Source organism: Limanda limanda, chromosome 5, assembly GCF_963576545.1.
Source record: "Limanda limanda chromosome 5, fLimLim1.1, whole genome shotgun sequence".
In the NCBI taxonomy this organism is placed as follows: domain Eukaryota; kingdom Metazoa; phylum Chordata; class Actinopteri; order Pleuronectiformes; family Pleuronectidae; genus Limanda; species Limanda limanda.
The window spans coordinates 27596912-27621685 of record NC_083640.1 but is presented as its reverse complement, the minus strand read 5'-3'; the positions used below and the strand labels follow the sequence as shown (position 1 = coordinate 27621685).

Genomic DNA, 24774 nt, shown 5'->3' with positions numbered 1-24774 from the left:
AAGTAGTAAAGACTCATGACTCAACCAGTTAGATAAATCGCATACACATGAATATATTTATCAAACTTAAGCAGACTTCGAACCACATTGAGCTAAAGGTCATACCGGACCAGACAAGGCTGAAGCATGAATTTTTGGTCTTTATGTTGTTGTCACTGCTCATTTCAACTTTAAGAGAAAAAGTCTGCTATTTCTGCTTTCAAAATGTGTCTTGCTTTGAAGATTTCTGCCTCCAATCCTACCCTCAGGGTGAACAGAACTGCATTTAGATTTGGAGTCCAAAAATCTCTGCTGGAAGCTCATGAAATTCTTAAATGTGGGTCAGCAGATCTTAAAGACTGGGTTAATCAGAATTTATGGCGAGTGTCATGGATTTACACGGTATCGCACTGAAAGGGATTGATGAAACTTGTCCTCATGTACATCGCAGCGTGAGAAGGTTTGGACGGAGGTAGAGAGGAGAGGGAGAGGGTGGTGTGTATGGAGACGTGAGGTGGGTTGTGACAGAGGAGACCCGCAGGATACCAGGGCATCGTGTGCTGGGTGGTATTCGTGTATGTTGAGGAGATGCAGACACAATGGAGTAGTCTGGCTGTAGCTTCACATGCACTGCAGGCATCTGAAATATCTTTTGTTTTATTATTTTAAAATTTTTCACAGTTTCTTGTTTTACACAAATGTCAAGCATGGGCTTTGCTCACAGGACTGCCTTCACAGAAGCGCGCTACCCGACCCTAGGCAGCAGTGCAGGCTTGGTGCATTAACGTTTCATGATGCTTTGGCTGCGCATATGACTAGCCACTGATAGTGACACTCGGCATAACGATGAGTGGGAAACGTGCCTTTGTTTGGACAGCTGTTAGCTCCCAAGGCTCTGTGCCTTACAAAGCTTGCTGAGAGGGTGAGTGTCTTTAACCCCACTTAGCTCCTCCACTGGTGATTGAAAGCAAACAATAATTGTGCGTATTCATGATGACCCACGCTGTGCAAGACTCGGGGGAGATGCAGAGATGTATTGGTTAAACTAAACTAATGTCAACTTTAATTCAGGCTGATCCAAACACCCATCCCTCTTCTTCCTTTTGTCCTTCTTCTTCAACATTGACACTGGTTTCTGGTAAAATGTCATGTTGGCTCTAGATGATGTAGTGTTCACTGAAAATGTTGACATAACGTATGGGTACAGCTTTCAGAAAATTTCAACTGGACTGTGTTTTTCGAAAGACATGACCACCTGTGGTCCAGATGGTTCTCAGTACGTGAATGTAGTAAAGCCAATGGCACATACAGCACAGGGAAACTGAAGATATATTGTTCATGAAACTAAGATGACTATGGCACTTTTAGTTTTGGTATATTTCTATACTAAATATTTTTATACAGATATTAATGACTCTCAGAGGATGACATTCCCATTGGCCTCAGCAGTAGGTTTTCTTTGTGCTCATGCTCAACATTTTAACACTCTTAACATATTAATCATGCTATGTACAATTGATGTATTGAGAAATAGTCCAGCCTCACAGATATGTGAGAATATCTGCAACCCTTTCCAGAAGGTATTTTACCATATATGGAAAATGGCTCATTTTACAAGAGAAGGTGTAGATTTTTTTCCAGGATGTAGCCTATAAATTCACAACGTCCAATTATGGAAGACTAATCCTGTTGTGTCTAATTCCAAGATTCTTGACTGAACTTGACGGTTGGCATCACAGAGCAGTATGCTTTCATTTATCCGCTAATTTACAGTTTAAATAAATGATTAAATGACTCATACTTTACAAGTGAGCGTATTTTCCCCACAAAAGTCACCACAGTCTTTCCTGTGTCTCAGTCTGCCCCAGTTAGATTAGCCATCGCCACAGAACAAAGACCTCCCTCAAACAAATCCAGTCTTTTAAGCATCCCAGATGGTTTTTAATGCTCCTCCGATGCTAATGTGTGACGGGAAACGAGTGGAAGTCTTGGAGCTGTGGGATCCGGAAGCCTTTGTATTGCCCTGCCCTCTATTGGGGCAGCCAATAGATGAACACATGTGGTAGGTACTTCATTTGAATACTTTACCTCCACCAGTAACTTCGCACATTGGAATGCATAAGCTATAATGTTCTTGGACCATGATGGGGGGCCCTTTTTGAGAGGGGCAGACAATTTAAATTGGGAAAAATGGTAAAAACTGGGGGAAGCCAATGAAGAGACGACCCTGGGGATTCGGGTCATTAGGCTCATACAAGTGTCTGAATGGAAGGCACTCCCAATTTGGACACGGAACACGCTTCAGGCTTTCATCACAGACAAGGGCAAACAGATGTCTGGGTATCAGAGCCAACATACATGCTTCCATTTCTAGTAGAGAGGAAAAAAAATCCTTTCCATCCTGTTTGAATGGAAATAACCAATAAAGCTCAAGTGCAAAGTGCGTAAATATGCAGCATTTGAAAGGCCTTAAAAACTCCTGAACATGTTTACTCAGCATTCTCCCTTCAATGTCTTAATTTACTTCTCTAAAAAATATCCTACCTGGTACATAAATATAAGAATCCAGGCAACTCTGTGTCACTAAATATGTTTCTTAGTGGTGTCTTTCAGTCTGTGAACTGACTTATTTGGTCTGATAAATTTTCTCACTCCTCTATGTTAAGTCTACTGTTGGTGAGGTTCAGGTTCAAAAGCTCGCAAGAAGTGACAATCATGAAAAATCAGCCGGCCAACACTCTGTTGAGATTGTGAAGAGACTGTGCTCTCCCCTTGCAGCTCATTACCTGAGCGGGAAGGTGTTAGTTACATGGTAAGTTAAGACAAGTCCCAGAAGGCAACATCAATACCTCTGTGTAGTGTAACGACACGGGCAGTGGCCAGGGCCAATCAGATTTATGCAGTGCAGTGTGAATGCATAGGAGAGGAAGTAGGCAGAACAGAGGCCTATGAACTCACAACTGTCTGGAAAAATCAGCAGGTGGATGGGTAGTAAAGGCTGCCAAGCCTCTACACCACACAGGGGTTAGGCTAATAAACAGTAGGCCACCGGTACCCAGCATGTTAAAAACCTCATGAACAATGACTAGCATCAAACTCCTCCATCTGGACCCAGTGAGAACAGCAGCGAAGGAGGGGGGCACCGCAGGGGGAGGGCCATAAAGAATATTGATGGGCCTCGCATCGAGGCACGAGACAAGTCACAAAAAACTAGATTGAGATTTGACTGTCTGCTGTGTAACTGGCCCAATGAGCACTGTCGTTGACTCAACATTCATCTCCTCCATATCTGAGTGTCAAAGTCGGAAATTGGTTTTGGTTGAAGAAACCGAGTTTTTTGGTGCAGTATCAGTCAGACATGTCAACTCCTGCTCCAAATCTCTCTGGCGGTTCTGTGAGCGTGATAGGACTCAGCCTTGGCAGAGTACTCTCTCTGAGTACCCAGATAAAGTGTTTCTGCCAGTATCTCAGTTCCAGCCTCCCCATCCACCTTATCAGCCATGAACACACTTACCCCCACCATTCCCCCGTAATCTGTGTCATCAGATCCAGTGGGGTCACAGCTGAGAGCCAATGTGTGTAGCTCCGGTTTGATGAAACCAGTCTTCTTTTCTACCCTTAAAAACCAGTGTATTCCCTATTTCATTTCTTTAACCATATGGGAAATAATGATAGTATAGGGAGTTGCAGTAAAATATGATGTGCTTTATTGATTTCACGTTATTGCCTTTTATCAGATTTGTTGAGTGCGAGTCGGGATAGAGAGTCCGGGCAATGGAATTGAGAGCAACCTTTATCAAGGTATAATAAGTGTACATTTATCTCATTTTGTGTTATTAAGTAATTGAAACTAATCAACCTGCCTATCTCAAATTGTCATTAGGGCATCAGCTAAAACAGGGGTGTCAAACATACGGCCCGCGGGCCGGATACGGCCCGCCAGGGGGTCCAGCTTGGCCCGCCGGATGCAAGGCTTGCTCGAAATAAAAAAATAAAAAATTAATTTTTTTTTTTTTTTTTTAAATTTTAAATAATAAAAAAAAAAAAGTCAAAACCGCCAACCAAGTTGAAAATAACGTATGATGAAGCCTGTCTTGCTCTTGGGTTCACAGTGAATGAAGGGGGGGATGAGGAGAGACTAGTGTATATTTTAGGTCTGAAAACTCTGGCAGCTGACAGTATGAGACCCAACAAATTAAGAAGACACTTAGAAACATTACACCCCAGTCACATGCATGTGTTATTTTTGGTTGAACTTCATCATCGTTGTAACAAAGTGATTCTAATTTAATTTATTGTTTCTCTATTTTTGAAAAAGTACAGATTGATGGAGGAATGTAGTGATAAATAGCACCAAAAGTACTTCAATAAGGTTGAATTTAAGCAAAGTTGAAACAGCTTAACAAAAAAATAAAGCCTGTTTTAATATATCTGTTTCCTACCATTATTGTTGTGGAAATCGTTGTTAATGATTATTGAGAGAAATAATTTAAATTGATGTGATCAGACATTCTCTTCACATATATTATTATTATTAAAATGTGATCTTTGCAACTTTGTTATTCAGGAAGTTTGTATCAAACAAGTAGCCCTTCGTACTACTCAGTACCTTCGAAGTAGTTCTCAGTTTCAAAAAGGTTGGTGACCCCTGCCATAGACCATCGGTTCCCAAACTGGAGTACGGGGTACGCAAAGTGGTTCAGGGGGTACGCAGTGGTGTGCACGGAGCCCCGGGGGGCTGGAATCCCACCTCAGCCGGCGCGCGCCGGCCCTCACCTTTCACTTTCAATGCGTGTGATAGACTCCTAGGTCCGTGTTCCAAGAAGGGTCCGACGCAACGTAATCCAGGGCAGAGGGGTGTGGTGGCGGCGGTGAAAAAAACGGAGGGGGGGGGGTACGAGGCTATTATGCTATGATTTCACTGGTCTGGCCCACTTGAGATCAAAGTGGGCAGTATGTGGCCCCATAACAAAAATGAGTTTGACACCCCTGAGCTAAAATAATCCCATTTCTATTAAGAATTTCTGAGTAGTTACTGCAGACTCCACTTCCCAAGTCACTTTCTTGAAAGACATGAAAAGAATCTGCTGATGTATTAAAAATATTTCAGATTTCAGAAGTAATTAATTAATAAAATAATTCCTGACAACACGATAATAGATTTTGGCCACTGGGGAGCTGTCGAACAATTGGCTCACACAACAATGACATATTTTTACCTGTGAAAGGGGTTGGGGGTGATGTTTGGTTATGATTTTCACCAGTGATTAATATGTTGATTACATTCTTGATATTTGAATGAAGTTGTTGTCTAACATAGCAGAAAATAAACTTAAACTGGTTAGATTCACATTTAAATATTTGTTGTAAACTGCTGCAGATTCATTTTTTAATATGATCTATGAATCAGTTCACTGACTAATGAGTTTAGCTTTAAACATATTTGCAAATAGGTGCCTATTTACACAAGCAACAGACAGAAGAAAGCTGCCTGCTGCTGCTGCTGGAAGTGATGCCATGACAACAGTGCGAATGAACCGAAACAGCAAAGTTATAGGACACAACCAGAGACAAACAAACGTGGTGAGATGGAGATTTTCAACAATGTATCTCTGCCACCATTTTATAATTAAAGTATATTTGTCATTATTAATATGAGAAGTTGGTTCCCAACCTGCCTGTGACTTATGCATCAGTCAAACATGGCACAACTGTAAAGACTTTCCAAAGGAGGAGGCCAAGAGGAGGCCTGTCTTCCAATTAGCCGTGTCCTAATACCATGGCGTCACCACATTTCTGCCATGCTGTAATTGAACCACATCTTGAACTCACCCTTGGTCTCCCTGCTCACCCCTGCTCCCTAATGAAATGAGTCGCAACTAATGGCTATTCAGTCTAGATTTCAAACACAACTCTTCAGCCACCAAAGCGAGCAGTTTGCTTCTTTATGCTTCAGACTCTGTTTTGTATACTTCAGCTCAACAGCGACAGCCACATCGGTCATAAAAAGCGGAAAGAGAAAAATGGCGTGTGTCTTCAGCAGAATGAGGTGATAAAATTTGAAAACCCTTTTCTCAGAAGCGGCAACAACTGCACCATTGATCATGCATCGAGCAGTAAACTCAAGCTGTGCCTTTTCCCGGAAATTCATTCCTGTGTTTGATGATTATAACTCACAGCCATAGTGCTGTCCTCAGCAACTCGCTATCTCTCTGACCTTGGTGGAAATACACAATACAAATCAATATTCACCTGCTTTAGCTCAGGACACACTGTATGTGTGAGGTTTCTTTCACCTTGCAGGCAAGTCGATTATAATATAAAACTTTATCAACAGATTGCAGTACCAGTGGATATGTGGCTCTCTGAGTTATGAGATCACTCTTTAAGGTAGAAATATAACCTTATTTCATGATTCTGGATGTGGAAGTGAGTGTCCGTGACTAAGGCCCATTTCCTAAACATTTCCCCCTGTTACAATGTGACAGTATCTCAAGGTGAAAAGAGCCCCAGACAATAACCCTCCATTCAGTCCTTATAGCAGCGACCCAGATTTAGATTCTGTACCAAAGAAGGCAAGCTGAGTTTTTGTCATGGGCGACCTACAAAACTAGGGAAGCTTGATAAATTTTTCAGAATTGAAAAGGGAGACTGAGAATCCTATCAGACCTGTTTAACATACAGTTCTGGGACTTGAGTTGTAGTTGTGGTCATTGAATATTTACAGCTTTTACACCCCAAGTGGGGCACACTGCTTCATTATTCAGTTTGTTTGTTTTCAGACAGATGATGCGGTGTCTGTTCACACTGCTGACTGTTCGCAAATCTTTCTTTCCATTTCAGAAGACTTCCTCACCATGTTGGTCCACTTTTACATGAACACTTGGCTGGAGACACTTGCCCAATTAATGGCCTTTTGTTTCTTAATTTTATCAAATCTGTACAAATATATGCCACTGAACTCTTGCTGAGTGACGGTTTTCTGTTGTTTGACTTGCCACTTGCTAGCGTCTCTGCATTTAGGTGAACTCCAGTTATGGCTCAGTTTGCCGGCATTAGGGTCCTGGCTGAATTTGAAAGAGATTCTGACTCCTGCATAAGATATATGCAATTCTCGCCAGTCTGAAGGTCGGCTCATCAATCTCCCACTGAATTGAAAATAAATCTGTCCAAAATATAGGAGACAGTAGGAGGAAAAGATAACACTGGAGAAGTAATCATCCATCCATGTTTTATTTATTTCAATTTAACACAGACTTTCCAAAACTGGAAACAAGTACAATGCTAAGTGATAGACCACTATAACATGACAGAGCCTTGCATGCCATGTTGGACTGGAGGAATCCAGTAGCTTATGGGGATTTGTGCTGACTGGACTGTCCTGGTTTTACTATTACTGGTTTGATCTTGATCCTCTTGGTCCTCCTTTGTGTGAAATAAATACATTCTCTTGATTTACTCAAGGATTATGGTTTTAGACTTACACAACATGGCAGGGAAACAATAAGCACGACAGCTAGGGACATGTTGGAAATTCTTGATAGGATGGTGGGAGTTATTGCTACTTGAACTGGTTAAGAGAGACAATGTTTTTTACATTACACTAATAGGAATATCAGGGACGTTTGAAGCCAAGACTTATATAAAGACTCTCAGGATGTCCCTGTTTCTTTTGGACTTTGTACAAGAAGAAGTTTCACCTTTTGTTAAGATTTCTGCATACCACTGACAAACATTCATAGCTGTATGTTACACACATAATTTGCATTACTAGTGATGTTGAATACTAGTTAATGAGACTTTCATGACTAGAGAAAATACAGCATTACACAAAAAAAAATGTTACTTGTTAATGTGTAGAATCCTAAGCCTGATTAATTATCTTGTGAATATAAAGTCAGTAGTGCATTGTATTTTATTGGTTTGGTAGGGTTGAGGTCAAGGGTTCAATGTCAGGGGAAGGGTCAAAGTTAGTAGGGTGGGCTGTCTGATTTGTTACCCCTTCCCCCACTTAAATCCTAAAGCAATAAAACGGTAGAATGATCTGAACCCTTCTGACAGGGAGAGGCCTAATCACTTTTAAAATGGACCCCAAATGGGTCTTTGAAGAATTTACAGCTCTCACTGTGTGAGGTATAACGCTTTAAGTGTCTCCCTTGTATGTCCTGAGAACAAGCTAATGTGGATCAGTTGCACCAGCAGCTTTCCCTCTGGTAAAATTCTGCTCACATTTGACCACAAGACGGGCAACAAGCTTTGTTGCTGTTTGAGAAGCTAACTATAGAGCAAAACCAAGTGAGGGAATTACAAAGAAGCAGCAGTCAGACTGTATCAAGCCCATGTCTGTGTTGCCAACAACCAGTCGCATTAGCATAATGCCAGGGCCACAGGGTGGGCACGAAGGAAGTCCAAACAGATGGATCAGCTCTTCGTTTCTCAGGGTCACACTCAGTTTCTCTTATTGTGATTGTTGTACTTCACATTAAAGATTAGTAGATGGCAGCTCAGGGGTGAAAAGGCCAAATCAAATTATTTCTCAGACTTTGTGGAAGTTTCTTTTCTTAGTTTATCTCTGAGTGAAACAGAGTTTTGCCAGCGCCACAGATTCTCAGACAAAGCCTGCTTTGGTCTCTCGGGGTTGCCTCGCTCAGAGGTCCATGTGGAGAGCAGCCACCCTTCAAAGTGGGAAAGCCAACCATTCGCCCAAAACTAAAACCTTAACAGCAACTCAAAGCAATTTTCTGCCTATTTTGTGTTTTAATCCCTGGTTTGTGATGCTTGGTCACAGTGGTGTGACTGTGTTTGTGTGTGTGTGTGTGTGTGTGTGTATGTGTGTGTGTTTGTGCGTGTGCGTGCGTGCGTGTGTGTGTGTGTGCATGCTTGTGGCTGTGTCAGTGTGACATAGAGTGTTAGCAGCTGAGCGTGGGGGGGTGGGGTTTCTTTCGGATCCCTGAGGGCCCAGATCCTCAGCACTCCCATTAGCACTTTTACAGTCTAGCCATCATGGAGGCGCTCATCCCTTCCTGTCAAATCGGGGGGGGATGATGATGATGATGGTGGTGGGAGGGCGGGGGACTTGAAACCGTGCGATCCCTCAAAGCTGAGCTCATCTGTCTGCCTGCCTAACCAGACATCAGGTTGGGATGAGGTGATCAAGCATCTCTTCCTGGAATATTACCTGCTGACTGACAGACGTCCTCCCTGTTCCTGTACACATCAACATTCCCCGCCAAGAGTGCCCTGTGTTTTTACTCATCACTGTGACTGGGTCAGGTGTGGCGAAGGAAATTAAACCCCTTCATACATATTCCACCCCGGTTTGGAATATGCTATGCCTGCCTGCAGTCATACATTTTCATATCTGCTTATACAGACATTTTCATGTGGGCTGCTAAGAGCTTCTATTAACCTTTAGAGCTGCCAAGCTACACACTGGTTTTATGAGAGGTAGGAAATGATCGTTGTCAGCATCTCTGACAAGGAGTGGTAAAAGGTGCAATTACATAAACTCAGCCTGAGACAGACACTTAAAAAAACAGGCATGGACTATATGTTCTTAATCTCTCTTTTGGTTCCAGTAATGACTGGCAACGACGTTTATGTCTTTCACCACCTTTCTGCATTGAAATAAATGGAAATCTGATTATTATAGGAACAACAAGCTTGAAGAATCAGTCCTGTCTTTCCTAAATACACCTAATGTTAGATGGAACAGTCTCAGACTTTATACCTTCAACCAGTCTGTATATTTAATTCAAGACTTAGATCAAACAGCAAGGTAAAACATCTGGTTTGAAGGTTTGCTTCTATTCCACAACCTCAGCACATTTTTTTTCCACCAGACCTTTTAAAAGAATCATGTCTCAGAAGGTGAGCGCAATAAGAATCATGTTACAGTACTAAAAGAAAACCCAGTGGCTTATGGGAAAGCAGTGCTGACCTGCCAGTTTGCAGGTTGCAGGAAACTTTGTGCATCGCAAAGGTCTGTACAAACACAGATGGTGTACGCTGGCATTAGTCTGTCAGCTACATCTGTGGTCTGGACTGTGGAGTACAAAGGAAGTTCTCCACTTTACAGGTGTTGTTGGTGCCAGCCTGTCTCAACATGATTCGAAAAAGGAGGGTCCAAGGTCACAAGCCATCCTGGCAGAAATTGCTGCTCTAACTACTCAGAGGAATTGTGAGAAGAATGCCCCAATGTCATCCACTACCCTGCTCCACTGGGAGCAGATGAGCTAAAATAGGTCAAAGACAGCAACAGGATTGGAAGTGGTCTTTTGTTAGGGGCAACAGATAAAGGTTAATTGCTTTCTAGAGGGATACTGTAATATTTCAATCCAGCTATGATCACTGTTGTGGATGTGTGTGTGTGTTAGGTGTGATGGAATATGTTCTATGTAAATTCCTGGTTAAACTATGTGACAGTGAAATGTTCCGTCAAAGTAAACAAAAGTAAAAAAATAATCTTCCTTATTATAGGACTCAAGACCAGGAATCCCATTTGCTAGCTGAAAGGACTAGTCTCCACTCCAGCTGCTTCCTTACCAGAAGACACGGAGCCAGGGTGTCATCATGTGGATGAAAGGCTTCGTTTTAGGCTGCATGACTGTGGCACTGCTGATTCAGCTTTCCACGGCCGGCCTGGTGAAGGTCATCCGCCACCGCAGAGAGACTCTGATGCCCAAGAAAACGCAGGAGAACCTCACTCTGCCTCACCCTGACCAGCCCGTAGTGTTCAACCACGTCTACAACATCAACGTCCCCACCACGTCCCTCTGCTCTGTGGATCTTGACTCGCCCGTGGGCACAGAGCTCAAACAAAAGCCAGACCCAATGGACATGCAGAACAGCGAGCACATGGAGCATACTGTGGATGGCGACAATCAGATTGTTTTCACCCACCGCATTAATATCCCCAAGCAGGCATGTGGTTGCAACAACCAGCTTCCAGACATCAAGGATATCCTGAACAGGCTGGAGATGCTTGAGTCAGAGCTGTCTAGTCTGAGGGAGCAGTGCAACAGTGGGGCAGGATGCTGTGGAGCTCAAGTTACAGGTATAACTTTTACTGTATGCACTGTTGTACTGTACTTTACTAACAACAGTACTGTTCACTTTACGTGCAGTCAACAAAAGTGAAATGTATTTCTAAAGTGCTTCCAGTGAATAATGTTTGAGTATAGAAAGGTCATGAATACTAATTTCTAAAAAAGGTACAAATGCAGTACAATTTAAAAATGTTTTTATGTGACCATAGTAATGGATATGGATCTTTTAAAGGTTCAGTGTGTAAGATTTAGGTGAAAAGGATCTATTGGTAGAAATTGAATATAGTACAATCCTAGTACATCTTAGGACATCTCAAGGCCACCACAGGTTATTTTTCATGTTTGGAAGGGAAGGGTGAGGTGAGGGGTATTCAGCTGAGCCATGGAACTTCACCACAAGGTTTCACTAACTTCTACACACTGAACCTTTAACTCATTAACCACAAATTGGATGTATTGTATACCACTGCCATCCCTTTTTCTATGCATACATAAGTTAATAGATTTTACTACAAACCTGTTATGCAGCTATTGGCTTTCATTCATTTAATTATATAGTATGCAAATAACATGGTAAATTCCTTGAGATAATTGATCCATAACAGTCAATTTTAAGTAATTGAGTGTTTATTGACGGTGGAATTACTATCAAATTTGTATGGTATCCTGAAATAATGATACTGACTTTTTGTGAAAATGTTCTGTAATATATAACTCTTAGCTTTATTGCAAACCATGGCAAAACTCGAATTCTAATTTCACAGTGTCTAAGTTCCATAAGACTTGACTTATATAATACCCTTCTCCCGTTTTATTCCTGTCCTCAGTATGGGCGGGGAATCTTTTTTCCCTATCAAGGGTCTTTACAGAACTGCGCCTCTTCAGTGACCTCTTGGAATTGTAGAATAAGTCAGAAACTTATTTCATACATAAGAAAATGCTGTGACAGTAACAGTTAAAACATGCCAAAAAACTGATCTGGTACTGTAAGTAAAGCTAGAAAAGTGCAGCCGGAGTAGACCAAGAAGTTCCACATCTCAACTAAATTATGAATTCACCCAGTTTGAATGCTCAGTTTCTCATTCAGATCTAATTCTCATGTTTGATTGAAAAGACTGCTCCTAGTATTTTGTGATATTGCTGAGGCCAGAGCTTGTGTGATACTAGTATGATTTTTTTTCATCACACTACAATACTTTGTAATCACTTGCCTCTTTTTACCTCCCTCAAGGTGAAGTATCCACAAAGCCCTACTGTAATGGCCGTGGTAACTGGAGCACTGACACTTGCAGTTGCACCTGTGAGCCAGGATGGAAGGGTCACAACTGCACCGAACCTGAGTGCCCCAACGACTGCCAGGACCAGGGCCGCTGTGTGGACGGAAAATGTGAATGCTTTGAGGGCTTTGGTGGGGATGACTGTGCTATTGAGCTCTGCCTACTGGACTGCGGTGACTACGGCCACTGTATTGACGGCTCCTGCCTATGTGAGGAGGGCTTCCTTGGTATGGACTGCACCCAGACCAACTGCCTTAACAACTGTCTGGGCCGTGGACGCTGCGTAGAGGATGAGTGTGTTTGCGATGAGCCATGGACGGGCTTCGACTGCTCCGAACTCATCTGTCCAAATGACTGCTATGACCGCGGACGCTGCATTAACGGCACCTGCTACTGTGACCAGGGCTACGCTGGGGAAGACTGCGGCAATCTCACCTGTCCTGGCAACTGTAACAATCGTGGTGAATGTGTGAATGGCGAGTGTGTGTGCCAGACTGGCTACAGTGGAGAAGACTGCTCAAAGCTCACTTGTCCCGCAAATTGCAACGAGAGAGGCCATTGTTTCAATGGGAAATGCATCTGTGATCCAGGATTTGAGGGTGAAGATTGCTCCATTCTTTCATGCCCTGACAACTGTAGCAACAGGGGAAAGTGCATTAATGGAGAATGTGCATGTGACTTGGGATACCAAGGTGAGGACTGTAGTGAGCTGTCCTGCCGCAACAATTGCCAAGACCGGGGTCGTTGCATTGATGGACAGTGCATGTGTAACAAGGGATACTCTGGGGAGGACTGCAGTATTAAGACCTGTCCAAAAGACTGCATGGGACGTGGAGAATGCATTGACGGCAAGTGTCAATGCTTCGCTGGCTTCAAAGGCAAAGACTGTGGTGAGCTGACCTGCCCGAATGACTGCTTGGACCGTGGTCGCTGCGTGAACGGACAATGCGTTTGTCATAAAGGTTTCGCTGGTGAGGACTGCAGTGAGAAGACATGTCCCAAGAACTGTCTTGAAAGAGGTTACTGTGTGGATGGCAACTGTGTGTGTTACGAGGGTTTCACTGGACTGGACTGCTCCACACTGACCTGTACCGGAGACTGTCAGAACCAGGGACGCTGTGAGAACGGAGTCTGTGTCTGTGACGAGGGCTACATTGGAGAGGACTGCTCTGAGGGTAAGACAGACCATTAATACTTACTTTTTCATGGTTACATAGAAGTGTTTTAATGGAATTCATATAATCTATTACTCACGGGAATAGGTGTCACAAAAGTCAGATTTTCCAAGTCAATACATGCTTTTAAATCTTTAGCAATCATTCTGGGACAAAGATATGCATCAAGCTAAGAATTACATGTTCAATATGTCATTATCCTGCAAAATTGATGAAGCTTATTTGTAAGTGTAATAGTAATGAATTTATTCATACTATTGATTTTTTTGTCTTAGACCTTCTGAATCAAAATTCAATATTCACTCTCCTTTTAGGTTGGTTTTGGTCTTCACCACAATGGCTCTAGCTGCTATTTACTTCACTATGTTCATGAGCTGGTTGCTAACTTTCATCTGTCTGCCATCTAGTACAGACAAGTAGTGTACAGTAAGTTTAGCTGAAAACAGTTACCTGCTGCTGAGGTGAACTAAACAGTCAGTCAGTGAAATTGCTGAATCATCCTTTTCACATTACACAGTATTTCACCCAATGTGTATATAGAAATACCCATAATTGAAGCTTTTAGGTCAAACAACATAGACACCCTAGACACAGCTATAAGCATATGCCAGGTTATACACATACAAGGAATGTGCCAACACAGGAGGTGTAGCATGAGCAGAACATTAGCAGAGCAGCAGCAGCTTCACTACTCTGTGTCTGAGCCCCCATGTGCACTTGCTAAATGGTGAGTCTGTACTTTGTGTGTAGGTACTGTAAGTGCTTTGAAACCAGGACAGACTGTTTGTGTCTCAGGATGCATTGAGTCACAGTATTGAGTCCACTGAAAAAAGCACCCGAAATGCCTCCTGTGTAGACATGAGATGGGATATGACATTCAGATAAATTTTTCAGAGTTCCTCTAGAAAGTTTCTGTATTTTATGTTTGCATATTTAGGAATTCCTATAGTGAGGTTTTTTAACATCAGAGGTAATAAAATTGACTCCATTTAACATTACATAAAATGTAATACTTTTTGGGAGAAACTCAATTTGATAGGAATCTAATAATGTGAACTGGGTTTCATATCTAATTTATCTTCTGCCAGAAAAAACGACCTTTGGGCATCTGACAAGGCCATCTTAGTTTAATTCATGTATAATTTTTCTCCCATTGGAAAATATAAAGTAAGAACATTTTTACTTTTACTTGACAGTACACATAATATCACTATTTCTCCATATGATTGGAAAATGTTAGAATTTAATGTCAAATGTTGGCCAACAAGTTCTGATCTATACAACTTAATATACAGTGAAGGGGCTTGGTTTCGATTGCTCAGCTACTTTCTGCCAAATCATATGGAAAATACTGTGGTATTGCAAACTGCTGATTGGAAAACTGCCCTTGTTCAGGCTAGAGGGGAAAATCTACCCCAAGAACAGTCATAAATGTTCAAATATTTCAGACTGTGCTACAGCTCGTAAATCAAGTAATGTATGGAATTGTCTGTGAAAACATTTTATTCATGTATTCAGTATGATATCTGTTGTATGTCATTCAACTTTGTATCTAGGAACATGGTTCAAGAGTTTAAATGTTAAATTTCTGTACGAATCCCCAGTTCGAATTAACGAAAGTTGAGTTGAGTTGGGCTCATCTTCCTATTTCGAGATTTCTGACAGTGCAGTAAAAATGTTTTTGATGTTCAATACATTTAACTTACCTTATGGTGTTTCCCCACAGTCTCACCACCCAAGGACCTACAAGTGATAGAGGTCACCCCTGAGACACTGGACCTGTCCTGGGAAAATGAGATGCGTGTTACCGAGTACCTGATCACCTACGTGCCCACAGCAGCAGGAGGCCTGGAGCTAGACATGCGTGTGCCTGGGGATCAGAAATTGGCCACCATTCGAGAGCTCGAACCTGGCATTGAGTACCTGATCAGTGTCTTTGCTGTTCTTAGCAACAAGAGGAGTGTTCCTGTCAGTGCAAGGGTGGCCACACGTATGTGATTCCCCTCTGTGGCAATTTACATAATTCAATGTATTAGAATAGATGAGTTGTGGATAATCATTTTGCCTTATTCCTCTCAGATCTGCCTGAGCCTGAAGGGCTCAAGTTCAAGTCAGTTCGGGAGTCGTCAGTGGAGGTACAGTGGGACCCACTGGACATTCCCTTCGACGGATGGAACATCATCTTCAGGAATACAGTGAGTCCCGCCATTCATCATGTTATGGAGCTTCTGTATTCCTGGAGGTGGCTGAACTCTAGAGCCTACTACATACGCTGTCATTATCCACATTTTCCTATGGTAAAAAGTTACCATATATGGACCACCGCAGACTTGCATCTTCAGATTCACTATTTCCCTAATGTGCGTACATGAGGATCAGGGTGATAATCCTGTGGAAAATGGTTTAACCAAGACAGGATGCGAACACAGCCGTGTTAGCATGTTCTGACAGCTCCAGTGACCCCATGCAACACATAGAAAATGTTACTTTGTTTAATGCTTTATTTTCCTTTTTAAGTGCTCATAGAAACCTCTTCAAACAGTGCTCCTGGAATCTGCTCAAAGCCACGCTCTGTTAAAGTGAATACCCTGTCAACTCTTAAGTCCAAAACGCCACCCAGAGCGCCATTATGTATGATTTAGATCACCCCCCTATTCCTCACATTATGCCAGGACTAGTCTTTGAAGTGGTTGATGACTGGTGTGTTTTGGTGCTGGCAGAAAGAGGAGGATGGTGAGATTCTTAACTCCCTTGGCCGTCCAGAGACCACCTTTGAGCAGTCAGGCCTGGGCCCTGGCCAGGAGTACGAGGTCAAACTGGAGGTGGTGAAGAACAACAAGCGTGGACCGCCTGCCTCCAAGAACGTCATCACAAGTAAGTGTACACATTCACGCTGCTAACTGGCTTATCAGTCTATTGTTTCAGACTTACTGGGATGGTTTTATTCCAGAAGGGTGAACATTTACTTAGTTTGGAAAGGGTTGTCTGACTTAACCCTTTGAAGCATTTCTTTTTTTTGAAATTCCATGAGGAACCTGAAACAGAGACAGAAAATTGACATTAGTTCCCCAAAATAGGTGCATTTTCATCCACCTGTTTTGATGTACTGTATATTGGGGTCCAAATGTCTAAGAACATTACCTCATTCACTTCAATGCTCACTGTATATGTTCAATTTACTAAGCAAATAAACTATAACAAAAAGGTTTTAAACTTACAGATTTAGAAAATAGGATGTATTGATATAACAAAGTACATTATGAAGTAGAATGAAATTAAATAGAGTACATATCTCCACCCTAGGCCAAACAGTGCCCGGTCAAAACCTCATATAATTATCAGTCTTCTAAATATACCTGTTTTTTACAATATACGTTAACTTTTCTCTTGGAAATTGAAAAAAATTTCAAAAACACACATCTCACAATTTTGAAGAGAGTAATAGTAAATTATTGGATCCACCCCTAGTCCTGATCCACGCCAACATTGAATGGGTTGTTTCTTGACCTGTGTTCCATCCATCTGCCCAGTTTCATTTAAGTCTGTTCAGTGTCATCTGTCACTTTGCTGGTTAAAAACAATAACCACCAAACCAACAAGGGTGAAAACCTATCTATAGGTAATAATGACATGAAGCTTTTCAAGTTTCTACTGTACGGATGAAACTCATCTTCAGACTAATAATGGTGGACAATTGAAGACTTGACTGTTTTTTGGCATCTTGGTCAGAGCTCAGTTTTGAAACTTGACCACTACAAAGTCTCTTTTGTTGTCAGCTGGTGATAACTCAGCATAACCCTGATTTTCTACTTTACTTCTCAACAAGCAGCAAAGGGCTAAGAGTATTGGAGCAGCCAACAGACACACTCCCTCATAGTCAATATAACTGTTAGGACTAAAAAGTCAAATTTGTATCATTAACCCCTGTCATGCGCTGAACACTTGGTGGGACAGTGGGACAGATGTGAACGCAGCTCTGTGAATAAATGGTCCAGTATATCTATGACTGATGGTCCATCACATTCTGGATAAATTATTTGCTCTTTATAACATACACAATGGTCCCTGTGTACACAGACATAATGTAAAGATAAATCCATCCAAATCTATCACTTGTGGATGATAGAACAGCAAAATTTTATTTGATATTATAAATCAGGAAAGTTTAATTTTGACCTTGATTTTGTATAAAAAGCAGGTTTTCAGGATAATAAACCTAAACTTTCAGACACCCAGAGCTGTAGATTGAGAATGGATTTACCCGAAATGGAGGTTATTGTGTAATAAAGTGTCACTTGCAGCTGTCAACCACAAATGCAAAAACAGGTTGTCACCTTCATACCTTGAGCAGGTTCATTGAATTCTCCATCTGGCCTATCAGTCTTGCAGCTCCCAGCAGAGTACTGTAAACAGCCTGAAATGTCAAACCTGAGAGATTAGCTCATTAGATTTCACTGCATTGTTGTGATTTAGTCGGGGTAGTGGAAAGAGATATTGATTTTAAGCCCAATTGGCAAGTTATGAGCTATCTCCACAGCTCTATCAGGCAATAAAGCCCAATGGATTGTAACAGTCCGAGAAACTTGGGGCTTGGGATCGATATGAAAAGAGAAAATGGTGTTGAGTTTGTGACTTCACCTACCAACCACCAAGCAATTCTTCTGTCTCTTGACTGGGGGGGGGGGGGCTGTTAAATGTGTATTTTCTTTAAAAAGGGCTCTGTGGCTGGCTGAAACTTAAACCTTTACTCTAACTGTGCTGGCTATTACCCCTGGGACTCTTCTGTTTCCACAAAGCACATCCAACAAGCGCAGCTATGTTCACCATATATTCAACACTACATTTAATACATGGCAGCTCTTTCCAGCAGTAGGTCAGGCCACTTCTTTGCTTATTTATAGTATGAGAATGGTCTGCACTGTGCCAGAATGAACAGAGGGATGTGTTGAAATAGCACAAGAGGCCTGTCATATCAGCATTTTTCTTATAAACTCATAACAAAGTGTTGGACACATTATGGTGGTGTTATTTTCATTTCCCTATGTGACTTCTGGAGTTTAGGACCACATTTAATGTACGTTCTGTAGTTATTATGTGTGGTGGTTAAATCTTACTCTTGAGTAGCACTTACTGTTCAGCATTCTAAGGAAAATGTCCCATACACCTTAAATATTTTATGTTATCCCTTATATTGGTTGAATAATGTGGAGATGACTTTTCTGTAAGAAAAGTACATGTAAATGTCTTTTTGAAGATTTCTTTCAATTGCGCTGCAGTAGATAGCTGCTAGTTTGACAAGTTAAAACTCTCATTTGATCAAAATCCAGTCAGAGAATAACTAGTAAAAAAATGAATGTATGTTGATACATAATAAGTAACGTTAGATCACCATATTTCATTGGATTTTAGGATTTTTTACGGTAAATCATAGACAATACCATTTATAAAAACACATAATTTGAGTACTGATTTAGTTGCTTCCCATCTTAAGTAATTCCATTTCCATTCCCTTGAATACTATTATATTTCTTATTACAAAAAGTCAAATAATTTGGTAAATTAATTCAATAAACAGAAATACTTAGTTAACACTGCACTGAACGGCCCCTATATAAGAACCAATAGCCCACTTCACTTGAAATAACTTTCATTGTAGTGAAACACTAGTTTCGTCACGTATCATTTCACCAAGTCAGAGGCTTTTTTTTTTTTTTTAAGATGGTGTGAATACTTATTTGTGTGTAGTGTCATTTTTGATGATGTCTTAACCAGTGATGCCAGTGATGCCACTGTATTTATGTTCAGCTGCCTCCTTATGCTCCTGTGCCCTCTCCCGTCTTTATAGAGTCTCAAAGCCTATTTTTTACTTGTTCAGCCAGATCCTCACAGGCAGCTCCTCACAGGTCATAACTGAAGAAGCTGTGACGTTCACATTTTATGGCCTTGTTAATGCTGTCAAAGGGAGTGATCACTTCTGTTGAAGTACTGAGGTTAGAATACTGCAATACAAAAAATGTTACAATTTGTTTTTAATCCTGGATGAGGTCAAACACCCGACACTTATACAAGATAATGAGATAATACAATCACTGTACATGCATGGAATGCACAAGTATGTGGAGGATCAAGGAAATGATGTTCAATCAGTAATGTGTAATGAGTAATTGATTATAATATAATTGGGTACTAATGGAGAGTAAGGGAGTAACAATAGTGGCTCAAGAACATTATGGATAATAATTACACTGTTGCCTTTGGAAGATAAAACATTTAAAGAGTACCAGGAAAGACACATTACAGTCTGAACTTATTTTTCATAATGTCATTATAATAATTTAAATTATGCTGCTTTAAAAGCCTTTCATATTAGTGCACATGAGAGAGGCACGTTTGTTTTTTCAGTGTAGCCGAGCTCACCTACTACTACATTAACACATTTCTTGACTTTAGGACATGGCAATACACAGTACATGTGTCTATTGTATCGGCTCAGACACATAAAAACTAGGTTTGTGTATGAGGGAAACTGCAACATTACACAATACGAATAACGTATGTGGGCTGTTATTTAGTGTATGACTGTACTTCATATTTTACTCTACTAATTATACAGTAAGAATAAAGTATGCATCCTACAATATGAGGTATCGACTGTTCTTCTCACTATACAGAATGAACAAGGTTTTTCTTATAGGAAACCATTTTCATATATGTACTTTTAAGACAAGAAGCGTCAAACAGGATGAATATTTTGTATGCCTGCAATAAACGCATGTATTCACTCATACATACAAATATGTACGTGCACGTGTCAGGTGGGTTATGAGGTTCAGAGATGTCTGTTACTCTCTTATTGTCCCCCATTACACCAGCCTGCGGCGTGTACTGTGGGATTTGCATGCTGAGGGGCTAATTGTGTGAAGCGGGTCCCTCCGCTCCACTCCCCCCTCAGTCCTCCCCCCTCCAGCCAACAATGTGTGGGAGGCACCAGTCAAGCAGTGGGGCTCATGAGGGCCACCGGCCTCCCAGGAGAATGGTATTGTGACATCTCCTCGGAAGACAAATCTGCGTTAAGCTCAAACATAGATTCCTCATTTTATCAGCCCTGCACAGAGGCTTGACTTTCCTAAAGTTGCTTGTGTGTGACAAATCAATTTCAGCGCTGGTGAAAAGGCGCCCTTCATGGGCACAGGGATTTGATCTATAAATAGTTTGAATAACCTCATAAATGTAAAAGCCCTGTCACATCTTTTAGTACCTGCATTATTGAAATGGTTACATTCACCCATCCATATAACACACTGATGTTTGCCTCGTTTTACCATACGAACCGTACTCCCTCCACCTGTGCTTCCCACCTTCATGAAATATGATCAGAATTAATTTCCATCAATAAGTAGAACAAAGAAAGACCAGATGATAAGTAAACAAAAACTAAAATAAAAACTGAGACAAAGTTTGATTCTGACAATCTAATCAGCTTTCCTTTTACACACCATGAGCACAAACATCACAATTAGGAATTGCGTTCACAGATAAATATAGTCTGCCTGGACAAGAAAGAAAGAGAACAATATGATTGATCATTTTATTTCAAAATATGTACAAAAAGGCTTCATCGTAAAAAGAGGGTGATCTTTTCACGATGAAACTTTTGGGAATCTTTCAAATTTCAAAATTCTACAAAACAACTTTACGTTTATCAAACACCTTTGAAGAAACCTATACGCAAATAGAATGGCTATAAATTGACTGTAACTTTTTGAATTTTTAGGGATTGATGCCCCCAGTCAAGTGGACGTACGTGATGTGACAGAGACCACAGCGCTGGTGACCTGGTTCCAGCCTGTGGCCCATGTTGATGGCATCAGCATCTCCTACGGGCCTAGTTCTAACCCTGCTGACCGCAGCATAGTAGAACTGTCCTCCACTGACACACAGTACCACCTGGGTGGCCTCATCCCCGACACCCAGTACGAGGTGTCTCTGACAGCTCGGATGGGAGAAAGGACCAGTATTCCTGTTTATGAAACTTTCCTCACAGGTAAGAATACCATGTGTTTGCTTTGCTTTATTTTCAAGAAAGAAGAATAACGGATGATAATGTCCTCAAAAGCCTTGATAACTCACCCACCTGTAAATCTTGGCTTCTAAAAGGAATCTAGATGAAAAAATACAATTAAAGTCCATTTATGTGTGTAGACCTGGACGCCCCCAGAGACCTGCAGATGGTGGAGCTGACAGACGAAAGTATTACCCTTGAGTGGAAGAACAGTCAAGCTCAGGTGGAGAACTATCGCATCAAGTACGGACCTCTGTCTGGAGGCGATCATGGAGAGATGCTCTTTCCTCCAGGACCCAAAGAAACCACCCAGGCCAAGATCACAGGTAGTGATACACAAACACACGCACAACACATACAGTACAACATGCAAAACTCCATCCAGGTTGGCATGCTTGCTAGCTGAGTGCACAGCAAAGACATAACATCCGTACACAGGTACAATAACTTTGAATCAGCTTTGACTTATTAGGTTTTCAAGAGCGGTCAACTACATCTCAGGTTCATTATCATTGGATGGGGTTTGCTTATTTGTCATGGTTTTCCGTACCAATACATATACACATAATGTAATTATCTTTATAGATACTCTGTTCAAAATATGAATATATTTTATTTATACAATTTTTTCTGAGTAAGAGTTTATAAGTTGTAAACAATACTAAATAATTTACTGATAGATAATCATAAAGTTGGATCCTGTTCCAGATAAAAGTCTGTTTGGCAGGTGATTATGATCGTCTCTTTAGCTAGATACTCACTGTCTCGTATGTGACCCACCAATCTATCCAGATGTTGATGAATGGATTTCAGTCCAGATGTTCTTCCAAAAAGTACATGCTCTTAAAGTCAGTTTTCTGGGAGTCATCCTGGATATGTATAAACATCTGCAATTATTATAAATGATTTAGTAAATGTTAATAAACTACAAATCTTAAATCAAGGATGCTAATTAGAAAGTGGTATCAGGGATTTCTTACACCTGGGAATCCAGAAGAAACACTGAAGTGTGACGACCATTAGACCATTAGACTTATGCAAGAGGAATAATGTTTAAATTACTCTGGAATCCCACTGATACCAACATTCACAGCATATCTGCCACCTACTCACTGAAACTGAGACTGATAATTACTTCTAACAGTTTCTGTATTTACTCTTATTAATTATGGCTCCACCTTTATATAGATTATAGGTCATATATAATACAAAATACTCTATGAAGTCAAATGGTCCATTCGTATCTCATCATTACTGCTGCATACCATGTCAGTTGGAAGATTTGCATTGTGTCTATATCCCAATAATCACTTTACTGTGATTCACCGGCTCATAACTGTCGCATAAATAAAAGAACAGGTCCTCTCCCATTAGGAAAAACAAACAGGCCAACTTTCCTTAAGGTTCCCTCACCCAGAATATCCTTCTTTGTGATGCCACATTTTCACAGCAGTCATTAACAGTAAGATGTTAACATGGAAAACTTGAGCCCTGGTCTGTTTCATTCATCAAAGTATGAGATTTATTTTTACAAGCACTTGGAGGTCTGTGTCTCTGAGACTGATGTAGTTATAGGAAGAAGATGACAGGAAAGTCAAAGAGAACATTCCAGAGTTTAAAGTTCCTCCCACGAACATTAATAAAGGCATTTATGACTGCGTATTAGAGCCATTGCAGTTTAAAAATAAAAATGTCTACGGAGCCGGAGAAGGAGAGGTAATGTTCCGAGTAAAAGACAGTCATAAATTTATGAAAACAAAACCTCCTAACCTCAAATTCTCTGAGATTAAAGTCTCAGATTTATGACTTTGTGCATCAGGAAGTACAACGTATGGACAGATTCAAGGGTATTACTCGAAATATCTAAACACAATTGGATTTATAGTTTTCTCTTAGTAACCTCTAATTTCAGGATCCCTTTATGTTTGCCTGTTGGTCTGCTTGACTCTCTTGTCCACCACACATCACACCTCTCCATAACCAACTTCACTCAGCCTCCTGCCTCGTCAGTTTGGCACCTATGTCCCGACTGACCCGTCCTCCAGCTCGGTGCACAGCTCAGCCTTGTTTGGCGCCGACCTGCAAACCACCATTCCCTCTTCTCCCTCAGCCTTCGCCTGCCTAAACCATCATCCTCTCCCAAATAAATCTTCCCTTTATCACTTGTAACTGTGTCCTGCATTCACGTTCACCCATTGAAACAAATATAGTAAAGTATTTAAGTATGACATAGACCCTAAAATTATGACTTTATTCTGAAGATCTCTGTTTTTTTTCGTAAGTATATATATATAAAAGATTTATAATTTTTTTTGCTTACTATGGACCTAAGATCACATGACAGCCATTAGTAATACTCTTTTGACGCATGCTACCAAGATATGTTATTATTTATCGAGGCATTTAATTAGGAGCAACATTATTCTGGTGTTTTTCCAATTTCAAAGAATCAAGGACTTTTCAGTTAACAGGGGGCTTAATTAATTTATGGCCCTGCACTCACTCACTCACTTACTTACTCTCCATGTGACCATGCAATTAGGCCGTGGCCGGTATTGATCGCTGCTTTAGTACAAAACAAATATGTCCTGCTCAGCAAAACCAATGGACTGTTTGACCATGTACTGTACAAACTCAGTGATTTTATTCCTTTTGTCTACTCTGAGTCCACAATTAGCTCCTTACCACTTTGTGTCCAAATGTCACGCCTGAAAAGCTCCACGGGAAATAAAAAAAGTAACAGTGCGAGGTGTTTATTCATCTTATGCTTTGGGCTTGTGTTTGAGTTGCTCTGTGTTAAAGGGTCACTGTTTTATTCAGCCTGCTCATCTCCAGAGTGGCTCGTCTTTGTTTGGTGTTGTGAAATGTTTGCCCGTCTACAAAGCTGCCACTTTATTAGAAAACTACCCAGGGGGTGGGGGGAGTGGTGGCATTCAGGTTACCAATGGAATAACACTGTGGATTGTTTCACTGAGAGATCCTGCTCAACCAGAACAAGTGGACGCCTTTTCATCTGTCTGCAACCCAGACATTATGAACCAATGCTGTGAGGCGGATGTGTTTGTTTCTGCACCGTGTGCTGCTGCATGGAAGGATTAGACGCCATGAGAAACAACAAAAAACGCGTCCACAAACAGGCTAACAGTGTCTTTGTTCGACCCAATTCTTTGTCCTTGGGAGGCCCGTCTCATGGAAAGAAAGCACTGTGTCCATTCAGCCGATGTCCCCCTCCA

The 24774-nt window shown here is 41.2% G+C and overlaps 1 protein-coding gene across 1 annotated transcript in view; it reads left to right on the top strand.

The window, feature by feature from the left end:
- The first annotated feature begins 10545 nt into the window (after positions 1-10545).
- The window catches only part of tncb (tenascin Cb), a 40815-nt gene continuing 26586 nt past the window's right edge, over positions 10546-24774 (top strand). Inside the window, exons 1-7 of the mRNA XM_061071970.1 lie at positions 10546-11035; positions 12259-13479; positions 15206-15469; positions 15559-15674; positions 16200-16353; positions 21254-21523; positions 21682-21867. Coding sequence (XP_060927953.1) covers positions 10552-11035; positions 12259-13479; positions 15206-15469; positions 15559-15674; positions 16200-16353; positions 21254-21523; positions 21682-21867 — 2695 coding nt within the window. The 5' untranslated portion in view covers positions 10546-10551. The remainder of the gene's footprint in view (positions 11036-12258; positions 13480-15205; positions 15470-15558; positions 15675-16199; positions 16354-21253; positions 21524-21681; positions 21868-24774) is intronic.